This window comes from Pollachius pollachius (assembly GCF_949987615.1).
Source record: "Pollachius pollachius genome assembly, chromosome: 3".
In the NCBI taxonomy this organism is placed as follows: Eukaryota; Metazoa; Chordata; class Actinopteri; order Gadiformes; family Gadidae; genus Pollachius; species Pollachius pollachius.
Window position 1 is genome coordinate 32,326,221 of NC_136936.1, and position 13,720 is coordinate 32,339,940.

General features: G+C 43.3%; 1 protein-coding gene across 1 annotated transcript; it reads left to right on the top strand.

Moving 5' to 3' along the window:
* Positions 1–589: 589 nt before the first annotated feature.
* LOC307073325 (CD209 antigen-like protein C) lies at positions 590–6,218 on the top strand. Its single transcript, XM_079733073.1, has 7 exons — positions 590–1,024; positions 2,313–2,460; positions 2,599–2,715; positions 2,966–3,124; positions 3,889–4,031; positions 4,241–4,341; positions 4,521–6,218. The coding sequence occupies exons 2-7, from the start codon at positions 2,397–2,399 to the stop codon at positions 4,687–4,689; spliced, it is 753 nt and encodes a 250-aa protein (XP_079589199.1). The 5' UTR covers positions 590–1,024; positions 2,313–2,396; the 3' UTR covers positions 4,690–6,218.
* The last annotated feature ends 7,502 nt before the right edge of the window (positions 6,219–13,720 follow it).

Sequence of the window (13,720 nt, forward strand, 5' to 3'; positions counted from 1 at the left end):
GTATTCTGGGTTACAGAATACTGTAAAACTCTCATCCTGAGAGTTTTAAATCACACACATAAACTTCTTCTGCACTTGCATTAATCCATGATTATTAGTTTTAGATTCATGTTAGTTGATTTAAAAAGTGTTGCTTGCTGATTCCATGGCTTATAATAGGTCCATGGTACCATGTGGGTCATTTCAGACTCCTTCGCTTCCTTACATCTTGACTGAATCGGTGAGTTCCCTGGGTACACCAGCTGATGGTTCTGTGTATATATTTGGTCATTTGATTCTTGTTTCAGAAACAAGAATACAAAAAAGAACATAAAAAAAAAAGAACATGGCAGATTAATCGATTTTCTCACCGCCGTGTATACTCGGACAATTGCAGTTGTCCGATTGAGGAGCATAGTCGAACTATGGCTTTAACGGATTGAGCTGTGCATGTAAACGTACTGACAGTAAGTCAAGTCTCTCGGCTTGAAACTGTTCAGGGGCCAAATCAACGTTTAGTTAACGTTAACATAATTTGCAAGTTGAATTAACAAACTGAGAGAGAACACGCAGTAGGCCCCAAATCACGATGATACATGTATCGTCATGAATCCTTGTGTAGAGTCATCAATCCTCATGTATCCTCATGTATCATCAAGAATCCTTAAGACACCTTCAACAGCTTCCCCAAACCACCCAGGTCAAAGTTTTACAGTTCATGACGATGACAACATCCATAAAAATAACAATGACAATATGATTATGTTTTTCCTCTGGTGTGATATTTTATACGTGTTTATTTGTGTGAAACACAAGCAAAAATGGGAAGCGTTTCTTTCTGGACCCAGTATAGCAGGAGTGTGTGCAGGCATGTGTGTGTTTGCGAGCGTGTGTGTGGGTGTGTTTGTATGTGCACTTGTGTGTGTGTGCGTGTCTGTAGGCTGCTGGCGTCCCTTCTGGTGCTGCAGTTGATGCGTCTGGAGGGTGTGGCTGAGAGGCGGCTGCTGATGAGCCTGTTCAGCCTGGACACGCCCCCGGAGACCAGGTCTCTGCCCTCACCGAGCACCCCGACACTACAGGGCCCTCCACTACTGTCCACCCCAACACTACAGGGCCCTGCACTCCTGTCCACCCCGACACTACAGGGCCCTCCACTACTGTCCACCCCGACACTACAGGGCCCTCCACTACTGTCCACCCCGACACTACAGGGCCCTCCACTCCTCTCCACCCCGACACTACAGGGCCCTGCACTACTGTCCACCCCGACACTACAGGGCCCTCCACTACTGTCCACCCCGACACTACAGGGCCCTCCACTCCTCTCCACCCCGACACTACAGGGCCCTCCACTACTCTCCACCCCGACACTACAGGGCCCTCCACTCCTCTCCACCCCGACACTACAGGGCCCTCCACTGCTGTCCACCCCGACACTACAGGGCCCTCCACTGCTGTCCACCCGACACTACAGGGCCCTCCACTGCTGTCCACCCCGACACTACAGGGCCCTCCACTGCTGTCCACCCCGACACTACAGGGCCCTCCACTACTGTCCACCCCGACACTACAGGGCCCTCCACTGCTGTCCACCCCGACACTACAGGGCCCTCCACTGCTGTCCACCCCGACACTACAGGGCCCTCCACTGCTGTCCACCCCGACACTACAGGGCCCTCCACTGCTGTCCAGCCCGACACTGCAGGGCCCTCCACTACTGTCCACCCCGACACTACAGGGCCCTCCACTACTGTCCACCCCGACACTACAGGGCCCTCCACTACTGTCCACCCCGACACTACAGGGCCCTCCACTACTGTCCACCCCGACACTACAGGGCCCTCCACTCCTCTCCACCCCGACACTACAGGGCCCTCCACTCCTGTCCACCCCGACACTACAGGGCCCTGCACTCCTCTCCACCCCGACACTACAGGGCCCTGCACTCCTGTCCACCCAACATTAAGAAAAGAGGCCTTGAATCTAAAGTTGATTGTACTGAAAAGAGAACAAACAACTTCCTCCTGAAGCCCCAGCAGCTCTCGGGTTGAACCAGGGTCCAGGGGCTTTTCAAAGTTTAGTTAACAAACTTAAACTTAATTAACTTTTTTATTCATTCAGAAAGAACACGCAGTAGGCCTACTAAATTATAATGATATGATATATGATATGCATCATCATGTATCATCATATGATAATCATGACACCAACATGAGTTTTTTTTTTCTTTTTTTTTAAATGGATAAACAGAAAACATTCTGAGTAAATGTGAGAATGCAGAAGTTTGTGTGAATAATCCCAACCCAAACCCACTTCCTCCTAAACCAACTAAGAAAGAAGCGCCATCACACCACACCACTCCGCTCTCTGTCTCCGGCTGAACCAGGGGCCAGGGGCCCATTTAAGATAATCGGACAATGGAGGACATCTACGTCAACGTTGACGCTCTTAAACCATCAGCAGCTTCACCAAACCAGCCAGGTAAAAGTAGTACAGTTCATGATGATGACAACATCCACAACATTAACAGACGATGGAATGAGATGTTTGTGTTTATTAGCGTGAGACACGAGCGGAAAGGTATGGCGTCTTCCTCTCTCTGTTGGTTTCTGGCCCCAGGGCACCTGGGACCCAGAGCCAAGGGAACAGGGAGGAGCCGCTGGGGACCTGCGGTACTTGGTCTGGGGCTTCTGTGGGTTGGTCTTCTGGTTGGACTCCTGGTCCTTGGTGTACGACGTGAGTTTGGTTCTTATGAATAAACACCAAGGTCTGAATCATCATCATCTTTAAACCCTGTTTAAATTCCCAAACGATTTAGATGGGTGTTTTTGATATACCTATTCGAAGATCTTTGATCTTTCAGTTGGTGTTTGTTTGTGTGTGTGTGTGTGTGTATGTGTATGCTTGTAGTGGTGATGTGGTAGGCTAGTTTATGTGGTTTAAAATGATTATTTATAGAGATATGAATGTCTTCTCATCATTTTAGATTACTTCACAGTAAAGGATCTCTCTGTGACCCAGTCCAAATTGATGCAGCGACAGAAGGAACGCTCTACTCTGGTGGAGGAGAGAAGCCAGCTGAATTCAAGTCTCTTCTCCCTGAAGCAGAGGTTTGATGAACAGCTGAAGGAGAACATCCAAAGGAGTGAGCGTTCGCCTGTAACTGTGGCTACGCTGGCTTCATGTGTTGGTCGACCTAGAGCAGAAAGAGCCTTGAGAAGCAGAACCTTGAAAAGGTTTTCCTCTGACCTAGATAAACCTTTTCAAAATGTTCATGTGTATTCTTTGCATATGCTGAAGCCTTGCTCTGCTGTGTCTTTCTGTGTAGTTCTGCAGTGGTTTTCCCCTAGCATCCCCACCATGTTATGTTCTGGAAATTGCAACATGTTTTGGGCAAAAATGACATTCAACCACAGAGTTTTTCTGGTTTGACTCACCACAGATGAGACATTCTAAGAGGACATGAAATGTCTTGCATTCTTCTTTGAGAGAGAGAGAGAGAGAGAGAGAGACACCACTTCTGGTCACTCAACTCAAACTAATGTGATCAATGCGCAATATGTAAATAATTAATTAATCATTAAAGTCAAGATTAATTAATCTTGACTTCATTATTGCATTGAGCAGTATCAAAGCTCAGAAAACAAACTAAATTCTCTGGATAACGGATACTTTCAGGCATATTCCAGCATCTGTGACCCTCTGTGATCTCATGAACCTGTATAGACCCCTAGCTCTATACATTTATTTTTTCATGATATTTGGTCAAACGTTTTTTTCTGCCCCCTGTACGGGTGCGTCTTAAAGGGCTAGTGTAGCAGATGTGGCTCGTGTAGGGCTTATGTAACAGCTGTACTGCTGGAATAGGGGATTGGGATTGGCTAATTTAGTCCCTACTTTACCTCGCAGACCAAACGTGCCCAGAGGGATGGAGGAAGTTTGAGAATGCCTGCTATCATCACTCGGACCAGGTGGCATCCTGGAAAAACAGCAGGAATGATTGCATTAAGAAAGGAGGTGATTTGGTGGTTATAGACAGCTCCCAGGAACAGGTAGGCCTATAGTAAAGCCATTTACCATCTCTATTTATTTCAGTGGATCTCAACGTTATTCATGTCAGGCTGCCCTTTGAAATGTTTTTTTCTACCCCGAATGATCAAACTGATTCTTACATTTATCGTGCTAAATCTAGCCTTCTCCTGCTTCAAAAAAGTAAAAAGGAATTAAGAAAATATAATGTTTTGGTTAATGTGTTCAACAGAAGTTCCTCTTAGAGTATGAGGGATTATTTTGGATTGGTCTGACTGACTTGGAGCAGGAAGGGACCTGGAAATGGGTTGATGGAGCACCACTGATTCTAAGGTGAGAGAGAGAGAGAGAGAGAGAGAGAGAGAGAGACCTCTGCTGGTCATGAACCAACTCAAACTAATGTGATCAATGCTCAATATGGAAATAATTAAAATTGTTAGATTTGATTTATTGAATCATTTGAATTGTTTCATTACACAAAATACATGTTTCCCAATCTGTTTATCTGTAAGCTATTGGGATGAACATCAGCCTGATAACGGTAACAACATAGCCGTATACGGGGAAGAAGACTGTGGCCATAAAAAATGGCCCATGTGGAATGACCTCTCCTGTGATGCCAACCTACGATGGATCTGTGAAGCATCAGTAGGAGACACTCAGATCTCAATGGATCAATAACCAGTGTTCATAGGTTGTCGTTGTTGGCTTGCATGAGTGTATTTTAATATCAGCACGCTGAAAAACTCATGTACCTTATTGATGGTGCAGCAGTCATCTCTACAGTACTTGTCGTCCACTTGTCCTAGTGCCTGTTGAGTTTTGTGAGGGAAAATTACTTTTATTTTTTTCTGAATAGTTTTGAGGTGTGTTAAGTTGAGTTGCACTTTTGAGTTGAATTGGGATTAGTTGAACCATTTTCATTGTACATCAATGAAGGTATTGAATTATGTTTAAGCCTTGCTTCCATGTCATTGAGTAAGCTAAATGTAAATTAAATGATATTCTGGCAAATAATTCTGCTGAATTGTAAATGTTTAATAAACCATTTATTTCAGGAAAACAATGACAATTTTAAGAATATGGTTTGAAAGATAGATAGTAAATTACATTTGTAATAACTCATGTATCATCAGGAAAAAAACTTAATCATGAGACTGCAGATGGTTGTAAAAAAACAACAGCTGAGAGAATAAGTATTCAGCTAGTGTCAAGATTTATTGACCATGATTTACGACGTAGCTGTCAAGATGATGGATGGTGGCAGCTGTGTGAGATCTGGGATCTTTCACCTGATTTACGGTTTGTCCTTTGACCTGATTTATGGGTTGACCTTTGACCTAATGACCTGTATTTTATGGTCTATGAAAAAACATTCTTTATTAAAAGAATGTCATAGGAACGTGAAAAAATGGTTAAATCATTCTGTATAAATCATAATGACATGAATGATGGGAAAGAGGTGAGGTTATAAATGGGTCATAAATGTTTAAACATATAATAGAGACAGCTGAAAACAGGGTTTCCAACAGCACTTTACAGCTGAGGCGGTCGCCTAAGCAACACACATTAACTAAAATAAATCCATTTCTGTGCAAAAATCTCTCTTTTGTATGTGTCAAGTTATAGCCTAGGCCTGCCCAGAGCCATAGAGAGAGAAGAGTTGAGACACTTTGATCTCACCGGCGGGGTGGTCACGTTGTTCAAGTAAGCCTGTATAGTTCGAAAACATGGGACTGACAGCAGCGATTGCGATATCGGCGAAAGCTTCATTTATTGAAGAAAATGTCGCACAAAAGTTTGCCGTCCTTCTTGGACGTCCTCCATTGTTGCTCTTTGTTTAATGTGTTGCGTTTTTCTTTTTTATCAAATTTATTAGCAGGCTACACTGTGTTGCGCTGCTATGATGTCACGATAGCTGCCGTGGCTATCGCCATTCGGCTTAAACCCACCCTACCATAAAGGGTAATGTCGGCGCTGGAAATGCGAGCCGTAATCGAGCAGCACCTAACCGCACCTATCCGTACCGCTCGGTGGAAACGCGCCATGAGTGCACAACGAAGCTCACGCAGCCTTAGCTCCGCCTAGCAATCAAGCCTGTTGTTCACACCTGGTGACCAAAACTAGCTTGAAAGACCTCTTACCAACAGCAACAGAGGTAAAGTTAGCACAACCAACTGCAATGCTAGACACCAAATGTATTAGTTTCCGGACTCACCAACAGCAAGATAACATGCAATAACCTTCTTAAAGACAAATATAAAATGTAACACCTGGTTTTGTCTCGATCATCTTTGCTCACGTTGAAACAGTACTGAACAGTTTTAGCTTGGCATATTTTAATCAATATTTTTTTGATATTTTCTATTGTAAATTGAATAAATAAATGCTTCAAGGAACGATGCCATTGTTTCTTCATTATAAAGCTAACATCAAATCATCAAGCAACTTTGATCAATAAAATACAGTATTCTGCTAAAATATTTGATTCTGATTGGCCCTGAATGAGCTTTTTACGTGACGCAAGGCAGGATGTAGCTATAGCTAGACCGGCGTTTCCGGTCCAACCCTGATTTGGGGATATGTCAATTCTGAGGTCCAAGAAAAATCCTAACAACATAAAGGAAACCCTAACCCTATCACCAAACCCTCACACCAAAGGTGTGTGGGTTCACCACCATGTAACAGATGGGGACTCGAGTCTGAAACTCGGACTCGAGTCGCACAAATGGCGACTTCAGACTTGACTTGCGACTCCACCCAAAAGACTTCAGACTTGACTCGGACTCGAGCTTCAAGACTCATCAAGTCATGCAATTATTGCTTTTAAATCTAAGTTTAACCATGTATTTCTATTAGGGATGGGCAACGATGGTCGAATAGTCGAATAGTCTGAGTCACGTAGAATATCGAATAATGAATGTGACTATCATTATGTATTATGCGGCTCTTCCCAATGCTCTTTTTTTTGCGATTTTGAAATATAAATATCATTCCGTTCATTCATCTCCGCATAGCACTCTTTCTCCCTGTCATTAGTCACGTTTCCATCTAAAAGGTGAAGCGAATCTTTAGAAAGTTCGCAAAAAAGAAATTCGAACTAAGGGCGCTTCCATCAAGTGGTTGGAGCGGAAAACTACACACATTCCAGGGCTTGTCGTATCCTTTTGATAACAGCCTCTCTTAGGTCCTGATATATACTGGAATTGCGTAGTTTTCCATCTAAAATAGCTGTAATGTTTTTTCTTCGATGACAGCAAGGAAAATTTTTACCTTTTCAGCGGTCCACACGTATCTATTATTCACATTGGCCATCTGTTCCATGGACGTATTTAAAGGATACATTGTACATATTTATTAGTGGTGTGCATTGGCACTGCCCTCACGATTCGATACGATTACGATTCACCAGGTAGCGATTCGATTCAATTCGATTCTACGATGCATCAAAATTCTACTGCACACAATAAGGCACATTTTTCATCAATCATGAGGCAATACAAGCAGTCAGATATAACGACAGCTATTATTGGCTGCTATGTGTTTATTCACTCTCCTGTATGCACTCTCCTGTATCTTTGACATAAATGTCATAAAATAAAATGGAACAGGGTATTGGATATGGCATTTTCAAACCTGAAAAAGAACATAAATCACTGCTTTCAGGGCTTTGAATGAGAAATATTTTTCTTCTCTCTGCTTTAGAACCATTTTAATTTAAATAGAGCAATAACAGCCAACTTTTTCCAGCAGAGACCATGAGTGTTTTTTTTATACACAGTAAAATAGCAGCTCTAAGACAAGGCACTTCCTGAACTTATATCTGTTAGCTGCCATTCCTCCACAACATCCGAGAGTAGCCTCGCCATATGAGCACCAGTGTGGCTCTCGTATACTGCTCTCGTCTGCAGCACATGTGATACAATCTGCCAATCCTCGCTAATGTAATGTGCCGTAATGGTTACATAGGACTCTGTTGCGAATGAAGTCCAGGCATCAGTTGCAACTGCTACACGACTGGCTTTACACACAGATCCCATTACCTTTGCTTTGGTTTCTTTGTACAATGCGGGAAGCGCAGAATCAGTGAAGGTAGCTCTTGTCGGTAGCTTATACCGGGGCTCAATTGTTTTAAGCAGGTGGCGATAACCCGCATTTTCTACAACAGAATAGGGTCGTAGATCCTTCGCTATGAAGCATGCCACCTATCGTGTGATCCTCTTTGCTCTCTCAGAGTTGTGTGGCAACGTTGACACTAGCGACTCGTCAATTCTTGGCTGGGATGTGTCAACTTTTTTTTGCGTTGTTGATGTTGTTGAAGCCAACTCAGGATGCCAACGATCAACATGGTTCTTGAAGTTAGTTGTATTGCCAACGTGCTTGATTTTAGAGTGGCAGGTTTTACACACCGAGTAAGTCTTGTCTAGTTTCCCATTAACTTCGAATCCGAAATGTGCCCAGATGTCCGCTTTCCAAGCTTTGGGTGCGTTTTTAATTACCTGTCTTTCACGGTCATCTCCCTCCGCCTCAGCCATCCTTAGTGTTGTTGTTGTTGTTGTGCTAGCTAGCGCCGCCGCTTAGCATGTACTTCACAACTTTATTGTCCACTCGAGGCCCGAAAATAAACAGCGACATAATCGATTACTGCACGTTGCCGCATCGATGCTGAATCGTGTATGCCCGCATTGCGATGCATCGCCGAATCAATTATTGTTGACACCACTGATATTTATAATTCGAAATTCGTCGCAGCCTTTATACCAGATAGTCCAGGGTCTATAGCATATAACCGCGTTGTCTGATTACAGTTTAGTGCATTTTCCACAATGTACCAGCTCTCGTTTTGAAGGCTGAACAGACAATTTGACTGGAATTAATTAGGTGTCCATATATCAGGCATTAATGGACACGGTATAATTAATGGATATGCAAACATAGACATCATATATATATATATATATATATATATATACGCTACAAGTTGGTGTCGGCAGGGTTGCTATGGCCGGTCATTGCGGAAATCGGAAGGACGTTGTCAGTAATGTGATCAATGTTTGCTACGTCACAGCTGTTTCGAAAAGTGTGTTTCCATCTCCCATTTTGTGCATTTACTCTCTTTCGCATTTCTCAAAAAACACCTCAAGCAAGCGGATAAACTTTTTTGCAAATTAGAGGATTTTTATGCGAATTTTGGTGTTTCCATCACCGTTTACTGATTCGATACTTCAAAATTTGCAGAAAATCAGGGGGATGGAAACGCAGCTATTCTCGTTCACACACTGACACAGAGACAAGCGCGCAGATGTAACCCAGGTTTACATAACACATTTTTCATTTAATCAGATTTAAATCACAACCCATTAAAATATTTGTTACTAATCAATAAGAAATACATGGCTTGTGTATTGTCGTTCTAAATAGTGACACAGAATGAGATAAAGATATATAATGGGAAAATATTGCAAATAAATTTAATCATTTAATGCATGCATTTAATCTATTGTATCTGAATGATATGGTGTGATTTGTTAAATCACCTGTGAACCAACAAAGTCGCATGGCAACTGTTTTGGCTTAGTTAGCCAATCAGAAATTAGAACCGCCTTTAACCATCAGCAGACGGCAGCTACGGCGATTCATCCTTTTCGGGACGAGCCACAGACGAGATTGAACGTTAGCAACTGTTTTTGAATAGTAAGCTACAGAAGAGAGATTCTCCCGCCGCTAAAAGTCCCGAAAAGCCTGTGCAGTGAATTGAATCCCTTGGTGAGTCTCCATGGGAAAAGATTAGGATTAGAATTGTGTTTTTGGGATGAAAAATGACGTGCTAAGCCGCTAACTGGCCACAGCTAATGCTGCTTGCTAACTTCTAGCATAGCGCGTAGTGTCGCTACGCTTGGCGTGCCGTGACTGATGTGGGGGAGGGGATGTGAGGCCTGTTGCTGGGGCTGCGGTCTGCGGGCAGACTAGTTTTGGCGGTGGGTTAAGCATTTTCTTCACTGAGTGATGTTGCAGTGTGTGGGGGAACTCGGCGCTAGCCCTGCAGCTAAGCTCCGGGAGTACAAACCCTTTCTCTGCCGGACTGCTGCCAAAGCTTCGGTGGCAGTCCTGGGGAGACATGGAGGAGAAAGGGATTGTACTTCCGGAGCTGATCTGCCGGACTTCTGCCGAGCTACCCACGCCTGGCCGCCGTCATAGCCGTCCGGCCGCCAGTCCGATAGCTCCGGCGGTGTACTCCGGGAGCTGATCTGCGGCCGAAGCTTTTCCGGCTGCTCCGGTGGGTGTACTCCGGGGGCTGAACTGCCGCCGAAGCTGGCAGGTCTGGCGGGGGTAGGTCTCGGCGGCAAACCGGCAGCTCCGGCGCGGGGAGCTCGGCGGCAAGTCCGGCAGCTTAGCTCCCGGAGTACAATCCCTTTCTCCTCCATGTCACGGTTCATGGACTTCAGAGAGTCTTGGCCAAAGTTCCTTTCACCCAATTCCTCTCAACCAAGGCCAAGGTCACCCACTACAAATCTTTACTTGTTGTGGAAGTGCCAGAGACGTCAGACGCAGTCTTTATGATTCATAATATCATCCGAGGCACACATAGCTTTTGGTCGTTATATTAGATATAATATTATATAAATACCCATATATAATATTATTATATTATATGATATATAGAGCTCCAGGAGTCCGCAAACGGCAACAATCCCTTCTCCTCCATGCTGTGGTTCAGTCTGACAGCTCATTGGTCAATGGGCAGCAGCCTATTTGCATAAAAGCTACAGACACCAGAAACAGCACATTCTGAAGGGACTGAAACAGAGGGGAATAGCGGTGTGCTAGGATTTTTTTTCCTAAAAGCTATTTCCAGCAAACACCTTCAAAAACATGTTTTCTGGAACTCAAATACTATGTTTACTTGTTGGGAAGAAAACATAATATGTCTCCTTTAACATTGCCACTCAAATATCCAGATCATACTCATTTACCATTAAAACGACCTGCAAAGGTGGCTTAAAGGTGACGTGTCAAGAGAACTCAGAACAAGATCATCATGGTGATCATAATTTTACTGGACTTGTACTGGACACCACCTGAATATAGCAGGATTGTCAGACATGCTGAAGGTTGGAGATGCTACCAGAAGTCTATTCCCTTCTGCCCTTACCCTTTATCATTCACAATAGTAGATTGGATTCAGACAGTTCTCAAGTTGGGAAGTAAACTTATAGTTAGGGAGTAGAGGGCTGTGTCTGGCCCCACAGCCTCTACAACATGGCTAAAGGAGAAATCCGGGGTAAAATGGATCTGGGATACGTTTAGTATGATAACGAGTTGGAATGTTCGTTTTTGGGGTAAAAAAAAGCACGTATAGACGCATTCTTAAAGGACAAATCTGGTGTAAAATGGATCTGGGATATGTTTAGTATGAAAACGAGTTGGGATGTTCGTTTGGGAGCAAAAAGGCGCATGTATACGCTTTCTTAAGTTGGCTGTTTTTAGGGGGCATGTGTTATGATAAAAACTAAATCGTTATTATAAACCACTTAAAAGGCTAGAAGTAGCCCGACACTTTGTAAGTGTACAGATTGTTTATTAAAAAGGACATTTTAGACACACAATACCATCAGTAGTTCACCCGTCGTGCTCCCAAACGAACATCCCAACTCGTTATCATATTAAACATATCCCAGATCCATTTTACACCGGATTTGTCCTTTTAAGTTGGCTGTTTTGAGCCGATTCTACCAAAACGCTATAAATAATGTTTCTGGAATTGGTATCCATTATTATCAATTGTATTTCTTCTCTTCCCTTCTTCTCTCATGCGTCTCCTCGTAGAGTCTGTAAACTTTGCCGGTGGCATGTTGCTTTAAAAATAGCCGCCGTAAAAGATTATGGGATACCACGTTCTCCTTTCCTTTCACAAAGGAAGCTCAGGAGTAACATATGCTAAAGGAGGGTTAAAGAATGCACCGAGGCTCCTTTCCTAAGCACTTTTAGAATTTGAACCACCTTTCCTCCAAGCACTTCCGGGTCATCTTGTTTAGAAAGGAAATTTCCTATGCAAAAAAGAGAATTCGTAGAGGCTCCTGGACTGCTCCATACTGCTTTAGTGTGGTACTTAATGCTGGTTAGTGGCCAGGATAGCAGAGTATCGTTTGTCAGCTCTGGTTCCAAGGGTGTGGTGGTTCTCGTGCAGTGGTTTAGATGGTACCGTGTGGGGCTCCCTTCCACTTGGTTAGCTGTTGGTGTTGTTCTGGCAACTTTGATTGAACCTGGTCACCAGGCCCCAGCCCCATTATTAGGTCTTCTTCAAGTCCTGGAATCTTGCTTTTCTACTCATGAACACAAGCTCATGCATGCATGTTGGTGATTTGATGCATTAATTTATTGCAGTAGGTCCAATTGAGGCCCCTTTTGGGCCCCTTGAATGGAAGGAAATGGTTGACCCGTGAGCATTTCATGCAGTGTTAATCTCCTACCTTTCTTAACATGCTAATACTATCCTCTCTCTTTCCGCTCCCCACTCAGTACTGCATCAAAGGCTCCCTCCCATGGCGATTTGGTGACCGTTTTAGCTGTTCTCTTCCCCCATTTTTTTGAGACCTCCTTTTTCTCAGCCCTTAACAAATGTTGGCCACCCAATATTTCTATTGCCGTTGATGGCATGGTTGCTTTCCTTCGCATGCTGATTTCGCATTTACAAATAAACATAAATTTTTTATTAATTTACTCTGCCCTACCTTTTTACTTAGCTCTGTCGAACCTCAGACTATGCGTGACAACAATCAAATGTTTGGACTATTCACAACAACAAACAAACTTCTGACTACGCAGGCTGCATCTCAGGAACAAAACGGAAACAAGCTTCTGAAAACACTGAAATAAAAACTACTGAAAATGCCGACCCCCACTTGTGAGGCAGTATATCAAGGAAACTAGAAATACTTTCAGAAACACTAAAATAAACTATTAAAAATGCCGACCCCCACATGCAATTCGGTATCTCAGGAAAACTCGAAATACAAAACCACAGAATAAAACATTAAGAATTCGGACCCCCCTTCGCAAGACGGTGTCTCAGGAAAACTTGAAATAAAATGCTACTGAATAAAAACTATTAAAGATGTCAGACTCCCACTTGTAAGGCGGTATCTCAGGAAAACTGAAAAACACTGAATAAAAACTATTGAAAAATTCTGACCCCCACTTTTTCAGAAATACTCTGAAAAACACTGAACTAAAAACTACTGCTGCGCAAACCCTCTTGCGAGGCAGTAAAACACTAGAAATAAAACCTGACCCGTAGACTAGTATAAGGAATGCTTAAAACAAAAACTCAGAGAAAACAGACGTCAAACACTTATCCACATCCATTACGTCGACCAAAACTCAGAAAAGCCGAAAATCCAAAGATGTTGGACATAAAAATTTACAAGAGGCCTCTCCAAGTCCCTGACTTAAACAGAGTCACTGACCCGGATTTGTCAGTGCACTTAACTAAAACTAAACGGAAAGACAGTACAGTGAAGATGGAAAATATAGTCAAAACGAGAGACAAACTGAGCATACAAAAATAAACTGAACAAAGCTGCACTAGCCACGGAGTACTGCTGCGCTTTACAGGGATTACTACGGGATGACCTAATGAACCACAACAACCTTCTGATTAAGCACGTTTAGTCCTATGCAACACTACTCAGATTTATGACCAGACGTTTAG

Coding starts and splice junctions, on each gene's coding strand:
- LOC307073325 (XM_079733073.1), top strand. CDS start 2,397: ATGGAGGACATCTACGTCAACGTTGACGCTCTTAAACCATCAGCAGCT. Junction 4,032..4,240: donor TAGACAGCTCCCAGGAACAG/GTAGGCCTATAG, acceptor TGTGTTCAACAG/AAGTTCCTCTTAGAGTATGA. Junction 4,342..4,520: donor GGAGCACCACTGATTCTAAG/GTGAGAGAGAGA, acceptor TTTATCTGTAAG/CTATTGGGATGAACATCAGC.